The sequence below is a fragment of the Austrofundulus limnaeus genome, unplaced genomic scaffold (genome assembly GCF_001266775.1).
Source record: "Austrofundulus limnaeus strain Quisiro unplaced genomic scaffold, Austrofundulus_limnaeus-1.0 Scaffold319, whole genome shotgun sequence".
In the NCBI taxonomy this organism is placed as follows: Eukaryota; Metazoa; Chordata; class Actinopteri; order Cyprinodontiformes; family Rivulidae; genus Austrofundulus; species Austrofundulus limnaeus.
Genome location: NW_013952721.1, coordinates 477,884 through 499,910, shown reverse-complemented (window position 1 = coordinate 499,910; position 22,027 = coordinate 477,884). Strand labels below are relative to the sequence as shown.

Below are 22,027 nucleotides of genomic sequence, written 5' to 3'. Positions count from 1 at the left end.
CTTCGTAGCTCATGCAACCAATTCAAGGCTTAATTAATTCAGGTTTACACCAAAATCCCAGGTTAAACCCTTATCCTAGTTTCAAGCAATAGGGCTCTGCTCACATTGACAATTCAATTTGTCTCTAAACCATAAAACCGTAGTCTCAGTGACTTGATTATGGATGTGCTGAATGTAAAAACTCAACAGGGAAAATAAAAGTGCACTTTCCTCATATTTAGTGAAACTTTCTCACATTTAATGCAAAAAAGATAATATTAATGTTAGATCTACTATATATCAAAATATTCTATCTATCCATCATGTTATAAGTATATCTATATCTTGAATTTTTATTCTAATTCTTAACTTACCCCACATTCCTATGCGTTGGGGTTGTGGCCATGAATTGATGTGGTGTGGTTAATTAGCATATTTTCTGAAGATTTAAATCGGAGATTTAGGATTTAGATATATTTAGATTTAAGATTCATGAAAAATATTTATTTAAATTTAGAATTAAGATTAGGCATAGGATTTAAGACGTATGTTTGGATTAAAGATTTAAAGAATATATTTAGATTTAAAATATAAGATATACATTAGATTTAGGATATAAGATATTGATTTAAATTTAAGATTCAGATAATATATATTTGATTTCAAGTTAAGGTTTAGGAATAAATTTAGGATTTAGATATAGATATAAGAGGCAGAAACAGAATATATAAATATGGATATAATATTCAGATATACGAGTTAACATTAATATTTAGAATCTCCCACTAAGTGTGAAAAAAAAAGTGCACTAAATGTTTACCCTGTCGAATTTTATTTTCATTTGGCACATACTTTTTTTTTCCTTGTGCAACAAACCAAATATTTAAGTTTATTTGGCATTTTAACAAGAACATTTTTTAATATGTATTTCAACAATGCTACTTCTTTCAGAAATAATAATTTAGAAACTGAATGCAGTGTGAATGAAGCTGCAACTAAACTGTTAGAATAAACAATCAGAGAAAAAGCTAAAACCAGCAAAACTGAATAAAAACTGAAGCTACAAATGGAAAAAAAACTGTTACTAAAAACTAAAAGTAGCTAACAGCTAAAATAAGCAAAACAGTAAAAAGAAGCCAAAATTAGCAAAATAATGACAAGCTAAAAACTTAGCAGAACAGTAACTAAAAACTATAATTATCAAAGCAGTAACACCTTAATGCAACACTCTGACTCACAATCTATTTTTTGTTTTTTTTTCCAAGCAGTGTAACACCAGAAAGAACTGTGATTTTTAGATATATAGTTCTCAWCAGATTTTTCTGTCTGTGGTACCATCATGAAGAGAATCTGAATGGATTAACCTAATTACTCATAGATAACTGAAACTCTTAGCTCATAACTTGCCTCTGTTACCATGGTGATCTATCCTTTCAGATCCTCTTATTGCTGTGAAAACTGACTGAGAATCTGACTTCACAGTAAACCCCTCGGATGTGTGGCCTGAAACTGCTGCTTAGATTTTTTTGTAATAAATTGTTTTGAGTTTTTTTTTCTGAATAAACTTGATTTGTTGTTTGGATTTCAGGAGCTACAGGTAAAAAAATAAATAAATAAATAAAACCTACCTGAGGATGTGAGTGAGGGAGTCAAACAGACAGTTCAGTACAGACATCAGCATCAGCTAAAAAATGAAAAAATGAGACAAAAATAAGAACCTTTGAAATCAATAATATCCAGTTTTGGGGGAAAAATTGGGGTTAACATATAGCCACAGTTTAATTACAACTTTAATCTTAGCATTATTTAACTAACTTGATAAAGAAATACTTCTTCACTAAATATAGTTCCCGACACTTGTGATGTTTGGGTGAAAGCTAATGAAAATAGATATGAGTGAACGTTTAATAATCCGGTGAGGGTTCAGATAAAAGCATTCTGTTTTCCCATCTCATTTTTTTAAAAGGAAAAAAAAAMTTGATTCACTCTACCTCATTTTCCTGAGCACTTCCCACCACATAGAAGAAAAGATCTATACTGCTCTTATACACAATGGTCATTCCTTCCAGGAAAGCGATCTCATCTGCAGAAAATAGAAGAGCAATGAGAYTGAATCATCCTGGCATTATTGGTATCATTTCTTTTCTCTACACAGAGCCTGTCCTTCACCTAGTTGGACAGAACAATCAAAAAATATAAACAGGGAGGAAGACAGGTTGGGTGAAAGAAGAGAAATATGGAATGAGGACAAAAAGAAAGGGAAATGGAAGAGAAGGACAGAAACCGGCAGAGCAAAGAAATGTATGAATGGGTGGACTATAAGAAGGGAAAGGAGGGGACAGTTTAGTATAAAAAGAGGGAAAAAAAGAACCATAGAAAAGGAGGTATGGAGGAGGAGTTTAGAACAAAAAAGGAAAAAAAGGATACTGGGTGGTGATGAGAAACCAGAGTATAGATCATGTATCACCTGTGTGAATCTTACATAAAAACACAAGAGTGTGTTGATCAGGTTTCTCTGAACATGAACAGAAATGTGCTGAAAAAAGTCTAAAAAAGGTCTGTGGAAAGGTTGGGTTTCACAATCAAACAAGTCCAAAGTAAGAACTGATTTAGTTTTCTGACAATAAAACCAAGAGTTCTCCCTACAAGAAGAGAAATATATACAGTATAAAGAGATAAAGTAACTTACTGTCTGCTTTGTGGGTTTTGCTGAAAACATTGTTCTCAAAGTTTTTCTGTTCCTTCATGGATGGGTATAATTCAGGGTCATAGTACTAAAAAGACAAGATAAAAGTGAATTAAGAAATGAACAGTGTCCTCGTGAACAATGTTCTCTGGTCCCACTGAGATAAGAGAGATAAAATAACATCATCCTATGTATTAGAAAGAATTGCAATAGACCTTTAGTGTGGTGATTGAAGTAGTATCTGACTGTGTTGTGATTTTTGGCAACTGAATTAAACAGAAAAAGCAAGAAAATGTGTGTTTGGTTGAATATGTGTTTGTGGTAACAGTGCTTCCTGGTAAATAAAAAAAAACCTTGGATTGGAAAGTTAGGAAAATATTTGTGTATTTGGGCAGTAGAGTTGATATGGGTTGTGAAATTAAACACTTGCAAAGTCTCTGGAAATGCCACACAGCTGTTGACTCTTGAGGTTCTGGTTGTCCAAAACTTCCTGGTATGTATGCTAATTTAAGACCGCTACACTGAGTTCAAGCTGATTACATTTGTCTCCTAAAACAGATAAAAAATGTTAGTACCTCTCTACAGGAGGAGTTTGCAAGTTCYGCCTTGACTCACTCAATTAGGCAACAGTCCACTGACATCAAAATCACAAAATACTTGGTTTTTTAACTAACTAACTTAAGGCTTTGAACGGGTAAAAAAAAACACAGCTACAAAACTAAACAAAGATGTTGTGCAAAAGTGTTGTTATCCAATGTCTTTTTCTTTCTCAAAGACAAGCTGGTGTGAAAGAGTTGTTTAAAAGCCTGAAAAACAATTTAAAAAATTGCATTCTGACTATTAGCCTAGCCTGGAAAACAACTTTTCTTTTGCCTCTTTTTCCATGATTTATCCTCTATGATTGATGTCATAACTGGAAGCTACTGACAACTATTTGTCAGTACATCGCTTTCAARTTGACTAAATTATTCCTTTTAAGCTAATGACAAGCTTCTCTTGTTTTGTAGCTAAAGTGCTTTAAAGATATTTAAAAACTTACCTTTGACAARAGTCTGTTTCCATCATTATCAAGTATAAAAACAGCTTTAACTGTGTACAGGGAAGGTTCCTGCAACAACACAAAGAAAGACATTAAATAACCTYGGTTGAGTTACCATACCACAGGTCCCATTACTCTTGTCCTTTTCATTCTTTGGTTTAAAGTTTACAAAGTAAATCCTCTTCAGCTTATATTTTAAAGACTTTCACAACAGAACATTTATTTTCAGGATGTAGGTTCAGTTGTGTTTCCAAAAGGCTACCAGGCTCCTCTGTTGTGGAACCAGCTCCTGGCTTTAATGTCCAAGGAGAGCACCTCAACATACCTGTCAGACCGTGGGCCATATGCCCCAAGTTTATTCCATTTGACCCATTAAGTAAGGGATAGGTTTAATCTTTTGAACTGGGGTTCTGTAAAAATGTAATGCACAGTACCTCCCCTGTTGTAGATAGCTTGTGAATGGCCTAGGGTTAGGTTTAGGTTTAGGGGTTATATATAGGTTCATTCCGATTTCTAAAAACTTCTGAGTTTAAAGAAATAAAGTCAAATTCAGGCCAGACTGATGAGCTAATGGCTAGTTAAAGAGGCACCAAGACAAACAAATATGGCTGCCATCCTAACACAGCTCTAATTTTGAAAACTTCAGTGGTTTATGCAAACACTAAAACTTTTACAATGTTGTCAGATTTGCAGTACAATTATTTTCCATTACAGCCAACAATATTCCTGAAATGTCAGAGGCTGCTCTGAAAGTGTTACAGCTAGAAACATTTAGCTGCTGCTGCCACCTCTGTTTGTGCTTGATAATTACCACAGAATTCTATGTAAATTAGTGCGGTACACCAAACTGGGACATAGCTCCACTCCTTGGTGAAGYGTCCAACCCTTACACTCTTAGTTTGACTAAAGGTCGTATCTGACTGGACTGGGGACTGAGCGGCAAACAATATTTACATCTCCAGMACTTTGGGTGTTTTGAACCATTCTCAGTTTTGTCATTTCTCTCAACTTCTCTTAAAAGGGTAAACATTGTATTTTGACATCRTTTTCTACAAGTAGAAAAAAAACTTTTGTGAGAATAAACAAATATATTACTCCGACACATGCAGCTGATTCTGTCCCAGTGAAGAGTTTTCAGACCCGGGACAAAGTTCTGTTATGCACTGACTAGCAGGGATTCACAGTCAGAGTGTATCACAGAACTTGGACCAGAAACTTAGAACATTGTCAGTCTGGTAGACAAAGTATTAAAAACCAAGTGACGTCCACAAAGAGGGATTATAAGAGCATTGAAGCGGAAATCAAAAGAAGTGAAAAATGAGAGGAACCTCGAAAGCACACAACCAAAAGAGCAAAAAAACATGTCTAGAGCAGAACTTGGATCATTTCTGTTAGCATCTGTTTAAAGTTTACTAAAATCTTCTGAACACAAATAAATTAGTGACACAGACATGAGATAGGCTGACTGTAATGTAGTTCCAGAATCACCAGAGTGTCACTGTGTACACAAGTGGAAATCRCAAAGTAAAGCCTCATGTGGAAGAAAACAGCCGAGCCTGGTTGCTAAAAATATGCAAACTCCAGAAGTGTCTGTTTATGCTAAGGTGAAAAGTTGCAGAGCATCAGGCAAGACAGAAGAATACAATGATCTGCTCATCTGGAATATAATTTATTTGAGGTTTTGTCACACTAGTCAACTTATGCCAACTTATGTTTTTATGTCTAAATTGCTAATAAAACKTATATATTTGATCAATTTGTTCAAATWACATTATATACACATCAAAAAGAAGCTTCCTGTTGATTTTTTTCAATTCCACCTTCAATGAAGATGTCTTTAAAATGTTCATAAGTTGGCAGAATTTATCTAGTGTGACACCTATGAATCAGTTTTACACTAAAAATTAATTCAAACCAAAATGACATTTGTTCACCTGGAGCTCTGAGTCCATTCTCGACACAAGGTCTGAGCAGAACTTCTTTCTTTCAGGGRTTTGTGTCAGCCATCGTGTGACTGGACAGAAATGTGAAGTGGGGGTGGTTAATGTTGCCATGCATTAACTGCATCAGCTCCTCAGGAACCAGCGTCACCAGTGTTGCCAACTTAGCTCTTCACTACACCTAGCTCACTAGATTTAGCCGTTTAGTTTCTCCAATATGGAAGTCTGTCAGACACCACATCGCTCAATTTGGGTGTTTTGTCCTGAGAATGATCCAGCCTCTGTCTGAAGGCTCTGTTAGATTTGAAATGTATCCAACAGGACTGCAAAAAGAAAAAAAGAAACCTTTTTTTATTAATGGGAATCTAGGTGGTCGATAGGATTGGGCAAAATCAAATTGTGTGCAAYTGATCATCAGAAAAACTGTCACCAATTAATATTTGCCACTTAGCAATTATTGCAATTAGTGCCATGTGWTGACACATTCTTGTGACACAATATCACAATCAGATGTGAGCCCAGTGATGGAAGGCAGCGCAGAGCAACTTACGCTAACCCTATCTATCAACTTGTTTAATCACCTGAAACACAGGCATAAACCAAAMTACGAGGAAAGACAGAAAAGGCCACATGGTCGGCTACATCGAAATGTAATCATCATCCAATAATCTTAATGTTTATCACTATTGGCTAAATCACGATTAATTGTAATAAATTATAATTAATTGCATTTTTTTGCCAGTATTGTCCAACCCTGGCTGTGGTGCAGCCTACCGAATGCACCACCCAATGAGAAGGTTGCCAGATCGAATCCTGGCCCTTTCTGGGTAGAGCTGTCCTCTTACACGCACACAAGTTTTCTCCAGGTACTTTGGTTTCTACACAACAAAAACATGCATGTTACTCTAAATTGTCCCTGTGTGAGACTGTGAATGTTTTTTAGTCTCGTTTGTCTCTATGTTCAGAGTGTCGTCCCCCCCCAATGCCCCTTGCCCAGTGACTGCTGGATGCGGGCACCATGAACTGGAAAGTGAGGAGTAGTGGTGTGAGAAAATATTGATACATTGAAATATCGCTATATTTCATTTCCCGATACTGTATCGATATTCTAAAGCCCTGTATCGATTTTGTATTAAGGTTTAAAATGTCAACTTTCCTGCCAGCCGTTCATTTCATGTTGTAGTTCAGCCTCTGACCACTAGTTGGCAGCAGTGAGCCAGCCATTTGTTAAGTGTTGGGTGACCATATTKTAAATTAATATTAAAAACTAAAAGCTGCAAAAAATATATTTTCWAACTATTTATTGTCAAATTTAGTCTATTAATTGAAAACATGGATGAAATATCAAACAAATAAAATAAAACACATACAAAGCAGAACACAGCTAAATGTATCAAAAGTATGTCTATGTAATATTAGAATTTTCTGACAATGAATTTTGGTTTTTCTTTTTTTTCCCCAGTAAGAGGTTTTTATTTAATAGAATTTTTGGACAAAAGAAATCGCAATATATCACAATATATTGCCTTGCTTACAGTATCACAATTTATCGGGATATATCGTATCGTAACCCCTCTGTCATGATATGTATCGTATYGCCAAATTCTTGCCAATACACAGCCCTAGTGAGGAGGTGGTACTAATCCCATATAGCTAAAGGAAAAAAATGCAGACCAAACTAAAGCTTGGGACTCAGGAAAATAAAACCGTCTGGTCAAGGGGGCCAGATGGGATCTACTAGGGGTCGGCTATCGTCCCCCGTTGCCCTCCCTTGTAGGCACCACTGAATAAATAACCTTTGTTGTATTTTGACTGTTACTAAAGTTTCTTAAAAAAATAAGCCCAGTACTATTTTTACCGCACATTATAGCTTTTTATTTTACAAAATCATTGGTGACTTATTAAACAATAATTTAATAAAATATCCAAAGTGACAACGTGTCAAAGCCGCAGCATTAGGCRACTCTAAAAGAGTTTTCCCTGTGGTTAAATCAGAATACTGTGGTGCTGATCACAGTTTGGATCCGATGGAAGTCAACAGCTGACAGACAGAGCAGTGAGGGCGGCTGAAGCAGAACGGTGGACGTGGCACCAACCCTGCTTTCCACGTCACTACACGTCTGTCTGCTCAACACACGCAGGTACCGAAACTCCCAGACCTGCTGCTAGAACTGCACCGAAAACACACAGGATCCGTGCAGGACAGCCGGATTTCTGCTGATCCGAGAGGCGGACTGCGCAGACAGCTGTGGACCAACTGGTCCCAACCAGACCAGACGACACGCAGGTTTTACACCAACAGGTTGATACATTAAAAAAAAAAAACTATTTAAATCAGGCAAAGACCGCATTACAAGCACTGATCCGATCCGGCCTGCGCGACCACAGAAAAAACACGCACACACACGCACAGGGACACACTATGATCCGCTTTAGAGTAGAAATAAGACTTGTTAATGCTGCCGTACCCCCTCCACTCCACCCCCCCGCTCGGCCCGGTCATGTCCACCACCGATCATCCCACAACACAACAAACCACCTGAACGATTCTGGGACAATCATCTCCACCGTGCATCAAGCGACGGCCCCGCCTCCCGCAGGTAAAGGTGCCGGATCCTGAGTCCGACTGAACCGAGAGGAATCTTACCAGGTTCGGGGAGTCCATCTCTGCTGACKGAGCCGAGCTCACTTGTGTTGACGTGGACTGCTCTGAGCTGTCACACCGGGCTCGCTCCCGCTGCAGGACGCGCGCAGACACGCCTCTTCCGAGTTCCGACTTCCACCGGGCCTTTCACAATAAAAGCCGCTGGGCATTTGGATTCAGACTTAATTCATGACCCGACRTACCATTGCTCATTAACCAAGAACTTCTTGAAGGACTTACCCATTTCATGACAACCATTTTATAAAGACTGTTTAATAAGCACGGCAACATTTTTTTTCAAATGACAAAAAATTAAATTTCTAATCAAGTGAGGCTATTTTTGCAAAGTTCTACATAGATAAATGTATATTTTCGTGTAAAACCCATATTTATTGTATTTTATAAGTATTTTGAAACTTACATTAGTAACACTGAACCCATACGAATAGAAAGGCTGTTAACCAATTTCAGCATGGTCACATATAATTTATGGTTTATTGTGTTTTGTTAAGACCTATTGGTTTTTCTAGGATGTTTTCCCCATTTCTTTCATTTTCTTTTTCTTGTTATTGCACCAAATGTATGGAAAATACAGTTATATATACGTTTTGTATTGTACATTATATATAAATAAATAAATAAATAAATAAATAAATAAATAAATAAATAAATAAATAAATAAATAAATAAATAAATAAATAAATAAATAAAGGCCTGACACCTAAATGCAAAGATGGGAGATCATGTTTTTGCCCTCTCACAAACCATGAACAAAACTGAATAAAGAAATCTACTTAGATTCATGTCAACAATTGATTAACTTTTGGAGTCAACGCAATTTAAAAAGGCTGCTCCACATAGCCCTCCAAATCCTCAGTGAAAATTACACACAGGCTCAAAAAGAAAAAAAATACATAGGTCCTCTGGATGGGTTCTTCTTTAGTGAAATGTTTCATCTCTCCTCCAAGAGACTTCTTCAGTCTGATGAGTTTCAGGTGAACTCAGCCTTATAAGCACTGCCTCCACATGGACAGCGGTCACTCTTTCAGGGATGAAGATGTTCTCATGCTTGTTAGAGAGGAACGCTGGTTTGAGAGAGGAGTAAAGGAAGCCATCTTTGTAAAGAAAAACCRTCCACCATTAAACAGAGGTGGAGGCCTTCGTGTCCAGTTGTCCTCCTCCTACAACACTGTCATTGCAAGTATAACTCAGCCCCCTGTGAGCAAAAAGGTTTGAATCAGGGCCCCAATGATACCAACACAAAGAGGGAGAGAGAGACAAAAACAAGGGGACGTCGAGCCCCGCTTGCATTCACTACATACACATAACACGACAGGGGTCAGACAATGGGGCACATGACCCTCTATGAACAATAGAGCTAATTAAGCCTATTGTTAGGCGATGACCCTCTATGAACAATAGAGCTAATTAAGCCTATTGTTAGTCGATGGCCCTCTTTTGCAGGTGACTAACCTGTTTGTCCATGTGGAGGCAGTGCTTATAAGGCTGAATTCACCTGAAAGTCATCAGACTGAAGAAGTCTCTTGGAGGAGAGATGAAACGTTTCACTAAAGAAGAACCCATCCAGAGGACCTACTTATTTTTTCTTTTTTTTCTACCTGGATTACAGAGATGCATCAGGACATTACAGATAGACTATTAACATTTAATTTAATGTGCTGGAGTGATGACTGCCGGCTCGCGGGATTGAACAAGAAACAGATTTATTAGGGTATTGGGGTTTGACACACATCTTTGTTAGTTAACAAATAGTTAACCTCTAAGAAGATCGCTAAAATAAGTTATTTAAATATGTGATGTGCTACACCTCTTTTGGTTTTGTATTTCATTTCCAAAACTTGTGTCTGAGTGGGACGTGGCCGGCTTCATCTGTGTTTTATGACTAACCACAGAGACAGGGAGCTTAAGGACTGCAGCCAATTTTCTGAACTGTTTTATGGAAGAGCTAGAATTGCACTGAGGAACAAACACATTTTTTAATTTAAAACTTTGAGATGCAAAGTTGTATTCATGAGATATTATCTTATAAGCAGGAGTTACAAACTTAATTACACAACAGGACCAAAATTAAAAATTGGTCAAAGTCAAGAGACAGAATATTCAATATTTACTGAAAACATATCTTGGTTTTAAATGTATTTTCACAAATTATGCTTATAGAAACAGAAATTMCACCCCCCCCCCCATAATTTATTGTATAGCATTTATTTCTTGTGCCTTACTTTCAGCAATAACTTTTGCATTAAATATCTCTTAGTGATACATTTTAAAAAAGAAAACCTTCACTAAAAATTCAATACTTTGATTTTGAAATAAGAGAATACAGTAAATTACTTAATTTTTTGCTTCCAGTTCATAAACGGGAGTTTAATCGGTCTCATTTGACAGGTTTAGCTAAATAATAATAATAAAAAACAAACTGAAAAAAATTCTTACGTATTTGTCATAGCTACTTTTAATATTGTCCGTGTTAAAAAAAACTGCACAAAAGACAATAAGATTAATTTGTGTCAAACGAAAACAGAAGCAATAAAACTGCATCCATCACATAACCTTTGGGGTCAGATAAAATGTAGAGGACAGAGTTGGACCGCATCACGTGTGTAAAATATAAACAACTCGCGCGCTCGGCCACGCGCCTCTCCTCTCTGCGCCGCGTTGGTTTCTGGGAAATCCTGTTTTCCTGATGTGGGAAAGATGGCGAGCGTTCAGCCGCCTCCTCTTCGAAGTTTGGATGATTTCGTCCTGAGCTCGGCCCGGTTCGCAGTGCCAGATGTTCGGAACTTGGACCGCTGGAACAACCGGATGATAAACAACCTTCTGTACTACCAGAGCAACTACTTCCTGTCCGCGGCGGGCTTCCTGCTCATCGTGGGGTGAGTGGGTGATCATCCTGACGTGTCGCCCGTCCACATCATCACATCACACACTGCTCTGTTATCATCATCGCTGTTTTAATGTAGATGTTACAGGTTTACACTCAGTCTGAATCACCTGGTTTAATAGTGTCTGTTAGCAAAATATTTCCGTTGGACACATTTGTCCCTCCTCCAGTCAGACTGAGGTCTGAGCTTTGACTGGACCTTTTGGTTACATTATTTGTTTTTGCAACCATTTTCCAGAATGTGATTTGCCTTTGTTAATAGTTTTATAATTTAGATCATTTTCATACAAAGTGTGCATCTTTTCTCTCAGCAGGGTTAGGGTTAGTAACGCATCCCTTCAGCTGCTTTCTCTTCTTAGGATGCACCCATCATGAACAGGCTCCAGAGTCCAGTCTTTATGCACAGTAAGCTGTATTTTCCTCCGTTAGCCTCACTGATTAGTGGAGTTCTTATGACTACACAGCTGTTTAGTTATAATCTCTTCATATTGTCTGTGTGGACATTCTCTTTCTTTCACAATCAGTCCTACTGTTGTCTTTCTACAGTTTTATTTCACCAAGCTTACCGTTGTTCAAGATTTGTTTCCAACCACAGTCCTTCCTTGAATGTGTTCCAGTTCTTCCTGTCCTTCCAATTTTTAATAATGCTTTGCACAGTTCTTCACCTGATTTTAGTAGCTGAATCAAACTCCTTAGATGTTTTCTCTGATTGATGCCAGTAATTTGACCCTTCTGAAACAGATTAACATGTGTCCATGACCACAGGATGTGTCTTTAGACATGGTTGTTTAACAAATAAGAAGCTATTTACTGCATCAGAATAACTTGTTATCAGCTGAAACATATTCATCCATGCAGTTATTATTCAATGGGAGGCTCTTACCTGTTTGCTCAGTTAAATCCAGGTGGTGGTCTTTTTTTGGCCATGACCTTAAAGTGAGGGGTGTAATGCAAAACCAATGTTTTGAGCTTTTTTTTTATCATGTTATAATGTCTTTCCCTCATCAAAACATACCCAAAGTGTTGCTTTGATTCATTGCTGCACTTAGAGCTGGGCGATATGATTAAAATTCATATCACGGTATTTTGAACATTTTCACAGGTTTCACGGTATTTGATGGTATTTTTCTTTTCATCACAGCTCAGCTGATAAAAAAAGTACAAACCCTGCTTATTGACTTTTTCTTTTACTGTACCTCTGTCTGTGTTGCTGTTTCCCTCCTCTGTGTCTGTTCTTCTCTGACTGGTGGTTGGAGACAGTAGTCATGCATTTTGGTCCAGTCGTGAAGGAGGAGGGTTAAGAAAAGATTATGATCGGGTTTATTGTTTTATATTATTTATTAAAGCTTATCAACACGACTCACCTTGCACACCAGTCAATTCCAACTCCACTTTGAACTACTTCCTGCAGCTTTTCACAATAGAACCATGTTAAGTCTCCATCAGCATAACGTCTCCATATTAACTAACCACGTTAAATCTAACTGCACGTCACTGAAGAGGTGTTTACTACATTCAGCGATGGCGAAAACGGGATGTTTTTTTAAACGTCAGTCAATATAATCAGCGGAATCGCCACCCRCGGCTGCAACTAGCTGCTCCAAACATTAGCATGCTAACGCACATAGYGGTGCAGCAAGGAAAAATGTCCCCCGGGAAACAACAGTTCACTGGCGGCCACGACGAAACGTTCCGCTATTTAAACCGGAATGTCCGGTATTCAAAAAATTCATATCATAACAAAAATAAAAACCGGTATACAGTAAAAAACGGTATACCGCCCAGCACTAGCTGCACTCGCTTCGTGTTTGAGAAATCCTTGAATCTCTTGTGGTAGCCATGTGGAGCTGCCTAAACGCTTGCTGGTACAAAGCACCGCCTATTTATAAAAAAGCTCCTCCAGTCTGCAGCTGAGCTCCTGCCCCACATAGCACCCCTAAAGACATGCTGAAGTGGGAGTGTCAGAAATGGTAGGATGTTCCTAAAGAGACAGAGGACATTTTCAAAGCATTTAGATAGACTATGATGCAAATTCAAATTTATTTTTGATATATACAGCATTTTCATAAGGTAATGTAGTTACTTGATTGTGATATAGAAATGAAGTATGAGCCTAGAAAATACAACCCCCACCCCCCTTAATGATGGGGCTGGGGGTTCTTTTGGGAGGGAGGCCGGACTACCTTTCTTGGATAATGGTAGGGGAAACACGAAGAATAAGTTCCTGTTGATGATTCAGTTAGAGATTTATTTATTTATTTATTTATTTATTTATTTATTTATTTATTTATTTATTTATTTATTTATTTGTCTCTCTGTTGAAAACAGTAGGTGCATATTCTACAGCTCTTTATCAATTAGGGTCAGATTCTGTAGCTAATCCCACTTCGTGTTTCTCCTCGCAGGTATTTTCAGCCAGTCCAGCTTTTTGTTGGGATGACAGTGGTCACCTTGTTGTTCCTGGGATTTGTCTGGGCTGCAGAGAACCAAGCTCCCATCCGCCGGTTCCGGAGAAATCATCCATCCTTAAGTGTGCTGGCCATTCTGTTGACGAGCTGTCTGTTGATATCAGTGCTGGGAGGAGTTGGAGTGTTCTTGTTTGGGATAGCATTCCCTATACTGAGTAAGACATGAACACACACGCACGCACGCACACATCTGCATTTACAGCATACAGAAACTCCATAGTAAAAAAAAAAAGTAATTTTGATTGTTATAAAAAGTCAAAACAAGTTTATAACATTATATTTAAGTGACATTATGATTTCCACTTTGTAAGTCTTTGTGTTTTTTTATGCAACCTTATATGATGATACCTTATAGGTATGATACGGTTGTCACTATCAACTACTTTGACTTTAATGAATCTATTGACTGGCATATCAGTTAATGTAAATGAAATATATTTTTCAAAAAACTTATTCAGTTTGTCTTAGATTGAACAGTCCACTGAATACAAAATTGAGAAGACTCAAAACAAATATTTTCACTGCTTTGTACTTTTTGTTTATCTTCTAGTATCTTATTAAAACTTCGCTGATGCTGCTTTAGTAACCACTGGGACACCAGTTAATTATTTTCTACTGCAGTTTCTATAAGAGTCCTCAGCGTATTCACAATTGCTGTTTGGTTTTCAGTAGTTTTTGTTTTGAACCAAGATTGTTTGCCTGAACCACTCATCTTTTACCTAGATCTTTACTTTGGAGCTTTACATCACAGATCAGCGTATGATGGTTATTCAAAGTAATGTTCCCCATCATGAAGTGAAGACGGGAACTGGAAATACCCTCCATCTGTCCACATGTCTGTCCGTCCATCTTGTGAGCTGGATAACTTGAAAAATAAGTGAGATACTGGCTTTCATTTTGGTGTGGCTGCATCTAGATGTGAGAAAGGTTCCTATCAAAAACTGTGTTGCCACTTCAAAATCCAAGATGTCCGCCACCGTACGTACATGTAAATTGGCCACCCCGATTATTCAAGGAAACWATGTCTTCTCGTTTTTGTGTTTTAAAACTCTCCTCTCAAAAMCTACAAACATTTACTATTCAAATCTGTCAGTGATGTACGGTTTGTTTAACTAGTAAATAGTTGATAAACTTACCWCTAGAGGGATCCTGAGTACCACTAGTGGTACTTGAATAACATTTTGAGATCCGTGGGTCCAGATTTTATCAGTTATGTTGTTTGGGAATTTTTTTAAATTCAAATATTGTTTTTAGTAATTTTTTTCCTAAACTTCTAATGCTTCCTTTTTGAAAGCACTGGTGTTGTATAAAACTGAGCACATCAGCTGCTCATTTACAAAGCAGGCAGTTTAGGGTTGGACATCAGGACGTTATGAAACTTTTCCGGTCTTATCAGGTTCTAAATCTATTCAAATCAAGTCTCGAGTGTTAAAAACATCTGATCATCCGAGTGYTGCTGATCAGATGTATTGATGAACAGATCATCAACAGGAGCTTTGACAGTTTGCTGCTCTGGAGCATACAGGTGTGTGTTACAGGTGACGCAACACCAAGGTGGAAGACCTGCAACTTCAGAGAAGCAACTGTTGCTGCTCACCAATCTGGGAAGGGTCAATAATTTCCAAACAATTCTGAGTCAGTACAGGATTAACGAGTAGAAAACATTTTAAACAGCAGCCAAATCTCCCAGGAAGTGGATATTTCAGCAAATTAACCCCGAGGTCAGACCATGCAGTGCTCAGAGAAAAAAACAACAAAATAATGTTAGATTTAATTAGAACATAGTAAAAACAAATCTTTTTTTATTAATATTATAGGGTCATTCCATGTCAAGTCACCCAAAAATATAAGAAATCTTTACTCAACCGTCTCAGATTTTGATGAAAATTGGCTTATTTGTCAATTGTGATCCCACAGCACAATATATCAAATTTTAGGACAATCGGACCAGTGGTTCCAGACATATGTGATCTCATCCACAAGGTTAGCTTCAAGGTTGTAGGACGATTACATACTCAAATCAAAAATGTAAAGGCAGATTTGGAATCTTCTTCAAATTGAAAGAATGTGGATTTTCTTTTCTTTTTTTTTTTTTTGATGACTGTTTTTAATATTAGTTACAGTCTAATGAAATAATCAACATGCTTCTTTGGTAAAACCATATCCTTTCATCCTACCTACATCTAAACGAAAAAAAAATTGCCCTGAAATTAAAGAATTAATAAAAGTAAATAAAACCAAAAGGATTTTTAAATTATTGTAAGTCTGCAAATTGTATATTCAATGAGAAGAGAGTCTGATGAGTGCTGAATAGCTTGAATTAAAAATGAAATGAACTGAGTTGTTAAAAGCAAAACATGCAAAGCAGGAGCAAATATAAATAGCTAAAATGTGCAAAACTATAGCTAAGAGTTAAAGATAGTAGCTAAAAAAATAAAGCAGCAAAACTTTAAATAAAAGCAGCTGAAAGCTAAAAGTAGCAGAACAACAGCCAAAATCTAAAAACAGAATCAAAATACAAAAATAAACCATGCATGCTGAAGCAAATTTCAATGAGAACTACATTCTTGAAATAATTGAAAATGTATTTTTATGGGGAATTTTGTTTTAAATAAAGCCCAATATTTTAAAGTATTAAAATGACAAAAAAAAAGTCACTGCACACTATTCCTGATCGAGCTGAACATTTTGATTACATAAATGGATAATGTAGAACAAAGTATCTAGAGGTAGTTTGGTTGCAAAAACAAACAAAGTAGGAAAACATGAGTGTGAGTGCTGACTCAGCGTTCACACAGTWRGCTTAGAACACAGGAAGTCTTCATCCCTCTGCTGGTTCTCTTCCACAGTGGTTGTGGTCCATGCGTCCGTGAGGCTGCGCAACCTGAAGAACAAACTGGAGAACAAGCTTGAGAGCATCGGTCTGAAGAGAACACCCATGGGTCTCCTGTTGGAGGCCCTGGGACAGGAACAGGAGGCTGGATCCTAAAGGAGGATGAGGAAAAGATGGGGCAGGGCTCAAAGGAGCGAAGAAGACAACAAGGATGTAAGGGAGGGAGGAAAAAAAAAGAAGTCTTTGTTTACATTTTTATTCTAATCTGAAGGAAACAAGCTGGTTTTTACATGTTTATTACCATGTTTTAAATAGTTTTTCTGATTTGTTTCTTTATATCCCAGACATTGTGCATTTGATTAGATGGATGTAGTCCCATGAGCAGAAAGAAGGATTGATACGGTGGTTTTATTTCAGTGGATCATAGCTTCCTGAMTGTAAGTGTATTGGTGCTTTTCTTATGTTTTTGTACATGTATTCATTGGTCAAATCTTTTTACTCAAACTGACATCAAGCAACAAAAAACACACAAGCTTTAGTAAAGGAGTAAAGTTGTTTTGTTACAAGGACAGAGAAGCAGAGTAACAAGTCATGAAGTTTTTGTTATTAAGCTAAATTAATAAATTTTATGTTTAACTGTAGAAAAAGTAAAGATTTGGACCATCTGCAAACAAGTCCATGAGAAGATGATCCAGGGCACTAGATTTTATTGATCAGTTTTTGTCTTTAGTTTAAAAAAAATGCAGCACTGTCATTGTAACTAACACACATTTTCAGCTGCCGTCTCACTACATTGGTGACCAAATGACTTGTGTTCTGTATGGCTGAAGTTTGCACGACCATTTTTTTTTTTTTTTTTTATGCGCTATTTTTGTGTGCACAGTTCACAAAAACTGTATTCTAGGCTGTGACTCAGGTAAGTTTATGCCTGATAGAAACAGGGACCAGGCTATATTATTAAGTGACTTATCACCCTGTACTTACTGAGTACATATTAGGTATTTACTGGTTATGTACTGGGTACCTTCTTGGTACTTACCTGGTACTGATGGTATTGAGCTTTATTATGAAGTGACTTGTTACCTTGTACCAGGTACATACCTGACAGTTACCAGGTTCATACTTAACAGTTACATACCAAAATGTATTTTGTATTTCTCTGAAAAACTCAGATCAGAACCAGAAAATCAGAACCAGAAGTGTGATCATGTCTTAAGATCTCGTTCCTCGTGTTATAATGTAAATAACTTCACTGAAAGCTTTATATGAGCGATGTAGAACAACTTGTCTTTGAAGACCAATAAAGAAAACATTTTGTTGTTTGCTTAGAACACTATACAACAAGCACAGCCATAAGTTTTAATGCATATCTGCACAGTTAAAGTAAAACTGACAATGAACAGTTTCACTGAAGGAATGTTATTTTCTAAGTTGTGTTTTTATTATATTGCTCACACCTAACATCAGGAATCTGTTGTAAATTTCAGCAGCAACATCTGAACCTGATTTCTTCTCCTGCATCAAAGAAACAGGGTTTATTTTAAATTACATATTTTTACAGAATCTTAAATTTGGCTGCACTACTCAGTTTAGTATGTTTATTAGGATGCAGATGATATTTCAAATGTATTGTTAAAATTTATCTTTGTAAACTTTTTATTTACGGTTTTCTGTTACATGAGTATGTGTGTGTTATTCTGTAAACTAATGAAACTTTGATTCATCTGAACCTAAATGATTAATTTAAATATATAAATTTTTAATTGTCTGTACATTTTTGCAGATATTCACAGCTGCCTTTCTTTCATAAATGTTATACGTTTTTCAAACTACATGTTTTTGACTTTGCCAAATGCTGATAATTCACATTTTTCAATAAAAAAGTGCAACATTGCTGTGTGAAGGAGCTGTTTTTAGTAGCCCACAAAGGCCAAATAAAGAAAAATAAAAACTAAAATGGAAAAAGGATGAAGAAATGAAAATTAAGCATCAATCAAAGTAACTGCAGATGGATAAAGATCAGCAATATTTTAAAGATAGATATTTAACACTAAAGTTAAATTTATAAAWACAAACCAATGATTTATAGGAGGTACCAAACATCTCATTTTTGTTCTACTAAACCTTGCAACATATTCTTTGCAAAAGTATTAATCCCCCCTGATCGATCTGTTTTGTCATCTTACAACCAATTTGATGTTTTTATGACTGAAAGCAGTAGTTAAGACTAACAAAAGTAAAGAAAAACACTTGAAAAAAGTTTTCAAAATTATAAAACTGGATTGTATTCAAGTATTCCACATTATTTCTTAAAGGGATCTCCRATTAATCGCAACATTAGATTTTATTTAATAAACATATATTTTAACTGTAAAATAAAGACTGTAAAAATACTGTAGGATGTTTAGTTTTTTATAATTTTTAAACTAAATGTTTAAAAATATATTACACGGATGGGACCATTTTATTTACACAAAGCATTCTGGGTAAATGATGACGTGGGTAGGTCATCGGTGCGAGGCTGCTAGCGAGCTATATCCACCCTGAAAGTTAATTTTGGACAATATCTGATGATTGACTCTTTTAAATGAAACCAGAGAGCGTTGACAGAGAGGAGAAGGTAGAAATGACTCAGYCTGTAACTGAAAATATGGATGGAGGACCTCAGTTTAGCTTGTTTGTCGCACTAGCACCGAGCTAATACATATAATGGTGCGTTCACACCAAACGCTATTTCAGCATCAGGAGCATCAGGTTTACATACAAAGTCTATGGTGGACGCGCTTCAATCAGCATCGGGAAGTGCTGCGGCGCCTCAAGCGCGATTAGAGCAGCACGATTTGAATGATCTGAGCGTTCGACGTGCTTGACGCGCAAATCGCTGAAGTTAGAAAATCTGAACTTTTGCAGCTCAAMGCGCCGCGTCAACCAATCAGAGAGACCACTGTGTGACGTAGCGACATATTTCCCGACGGGACAGTTTACTGAATGATGTCCACTAACCTGAAACAGATGGAGAGGAGCTCTTTAGCTGAAATCGAGTGCCTGCAGTCGGTGTCCTGACAGGAGATATCCGCACCAATGCGTGGCAGCGACTCATCAGACTGGACTAGGGACAAAAATAGTCCTGAAAGCGAGCTGTGAGCCTCTCCCGCAGCTCCTGGGTGATGAAACTCAGAATGTCTCTGAATTATCTGGTGAATTAATTATCTGATGAACGTGACATGCTCTTGCTCTCTGTAAATAAAGCAAAGCACTTCTTCGTCCGGCATTAAACAGAGCCCGACAGAGGAGGGAGGGGCGGGGAGGCTCTCACCGTGCAGCGCTTCAAGAGCTGACCTGCGTCTGACCTCAAAGCTCAAAGTGCACAAGCGTCCAACTTGAAGCGTTGGATGCGATTTTGAAGCTGAAATCGCGTTCGGTGTGAACGCAGCATAAGGCAATATAGTGTCAGTGCTAGCACAATGGCTAACAGGCTTAGCTGAGGTTCTTCTTCCATGAAGCAGCTCTGTTGTCCTCCATCCATATTTTCAGTTACAAGCTGAGTCATTTCTACCTTCTCCTCTCTGTCAACGCTCTCTGGTTTCATTCAAAAGAGGCAAACATCAGATATTGTCCAAGATTAACCTTCAGGGTGGATATAGCTTGCTAGCAGCCTCGCACCAATGACCTATCCACGTCATTATTTACCCAGAATGCTTTGCATGTAAATAAAATGGTTCCGTCCGTGTTAAAATATATTTTTAAAAATGTACAAAACTAAACAGCCTACAGCACTTTTACAGTCTTTATTTTACAGTTAAAATATATGTTTATCAAATAAAGTAATGTTACAACTAATCGGGGATCCTTTTAAAAGCTCCGAATGCTAATTCAGAAGCCATCATGTGTTAAACAAGATCTAACAGTGAACCTTTAAAATCTCAAACGATTTGCACCTGTCCTAACARTAACTCTAAATAATACTGCCAAGCAAGAGACATCATGTGAACCAAGGAACTCTCCACAGATCAGAGATAAGCTGTGGAGAAGAACAAGTCAGAAAAACTATCCCAGAACCCTGAAAATCAAGTGAAGCTCAATTAATTCCAGTGTTGGGAAAAAAAAATGATGCCATCATCAGTCCAGTGACATAACAAAAAACAAACATTGCTGATGTAAAAAATCTAAACGGCTTGAAATTTCTGAGACCACAGTCAAACTTTTAGACCATCAAGGACAACAGCAGYCCCCTGTCATCACACCATCCCTACAGGGAAGCACGGCAGTGGCAGCATCATGATGTGGTGATGTTTTTCATCACCCGGGACTGCTGGTCTGAATAAAAGGAAAGATGGATGGAGCAAAAATTCAGAGGAATTCATGTCAGGAACCTGTTGGAGTTCTCTTTAGATTTCAGACTGGGACAGAGGTCAATAAGGGGAACGTCCCAGCAGGGGACAGAGGTCAATAAGGGGAACATCCCAGCAGGACAACGACCCTGAACACACTTCTGAAGCAACAGTGCACTTCAAATGTTAGATTTACTCATTTACACCACCTGGTTCCACCAAAAAGGGCTGATTAAATGTAAAGAGGAATAATTATCTGGAGCTTTGTCCTAASCCAATGCTTCACAGATGTCAATAGACAAATCTGGCCCCCAAAAAATGACATTTTAAATTTAGGAGTTTTATTGGTCTTCATTTTTGTCATCATGTGAAAGTCAAAATTCAGGTAAAAATAAGTTTTTGTTTTGTTTTTCTCTGTGGTCCTTTAATTCTCTTCCGTATACAGTATTTTGGTGAGGGTGTTTGTTTTTCAGACTTAGCACAAAAAGTAAGGAATAATGTGTTTGGTACAATGCTTCTTTGCAATAAATCCTATAACACTGAAAAGCCTGTTAATTTCCCTTTTAAATGGTGCCACATTTGTAAGAAACATCCATTTGTGGGATGAACAGTAGAGCTGAGATTGAGGCAGTTTTATGAATTGTGCACATAAAAAAATGTCAAATTCTCTCTATCATTGCTGATCATCTTATTCTGTCACTGACTCATTTGGTGTTTCGTGGACTGGATGATTGAAAATCGAAGAAAGAAGACATATTGACAATTTAACATTGTGTGTATTTAACGAACAGGAGCCTCAGTAGTGTGTGGAAGAACCATACACAGCCACAACTGCCCAGCTCCTCCTCCTCATCAGACTGGCCACACACTGTYGTGGGATGACATCCCTTTTTTTCAACCAGCTTTTGTCACAAGTCAAACAACGTGGTTGTGTTGGTCTCTCTGGTGTGAACAGCAGTTCCATTCTGATCCTACAAGTGTTTAATAGGATTGAGTTCAAGACTGCTGGAAGGTCATTCCATTCTCTCCACTCCCAAACTCTGGAGGTAGTCCACACTCTGTGAGGGCRTGCATAATTTCATCTCAATATCTCCCTGCCTTGAGATTGCCAATCTGGCTCATGATTGGCTGCACCTGACAAATGTTTCATGTGCACAGCCCACAAACTCAGCTCTACTGCTCATCCCGCATGTTTCTTACAA

The 22,027-nt window shown here is 37.4% G+C and overlaps 2 protein-coding genes across 7 annotated transcripts in view; one reads left to right on the top strand and one right to left on the bottom strand.

The window, feature by feature from the left end:
- copz2 (COPI coat complex subunit zeta 2) overlaps positions 1–8,421 on the bottom strand; it is a 17,466-nt gene extending 9,045 nt beyond the window's left edge. Inside the window, exons 1-5 of one of the 6 annotated variants that reach the window (XR_001311367.1) lie at positions 5,639–5,892; positions 3,705–3,773; positions 2,669–2,753; positions 1,971–2,062; positions 1,608–1,663 (exon numbers count right to left, since the gene is read on the bottom strand). Coding sequence is in view for 5 of the 6 variants with exons in the window: in XM_014022169.1 (XP_013877623.1) it covers positions 1,608–1,663; positions 1,971–2,062; positions 2,669–2,753; positions 3,705–3,773; positions 5,639–5,758 (422 nt within the window). In the remaining variant the exon portion in view is untranslated. Of the gene's footprint in view, positions 1–1,607; positions 1,664–1,970; positions 2,063–2,668; positions 2,754–3,704; positions 3,774–5,638; positions 5,894–8,291 lie in introns of those variants that run through there. The other 5 variants (XM_014022172.1, XM_014022171.1, XM_014022169.1 and 2 more) reach the window with 5 other exon arrangements.
- A 2,532-nt stretch (positions 8,422–10,953) lies between these two features.
- On the top strand, positions 10,954–18,388 carry praf2 (PRA1 domain family, member 2). The gene is made up of 3 exons (XM_014022173.1): positions 10,954–11,185; positions 13,599–13,816; positions 16,511–18,388. The coding sequence occupies exons 1-3, from the start codon at positions 11,007–11,009 to the stop codon at positions 16,648–16,650; spliced, it is 537 nt and encodes a 178-aa protein (XP_013877627.1). The 5' UTR covers positions 10,954–11,006; the 3' UTR covers positions 16,651–18,388.
- The last annotated feature ends 3,639 nt before the right edge of the window (positions 18,389–22,027 follow it).

Excerpts from the sequence above, each read along its gene's own strand:
- praf2 (XM_014022173.1), top strand. The coding sequence starts at position 11,007 with ATGGCGAGCGTTCAGCCGCCTCCTCTTCGAAGTTTGGATGATTTCGTC. Across the intron at positions 11,186-13,598 it reads GGCTTCCTGCTCATCGTGGG|GTATTTTCAGCCAGTCCAGC; the intron begins GTGAGTGGGTGA and ends TTCTCCTCGCAG. Across the intron at positions 13,817-16,510 it reads GATAGCATTCCCTATACTGA|TGGTTGTGGTCCATGCGTCC; the intron begins GTAAGACATGAA and ends TCTCTTCCACAG.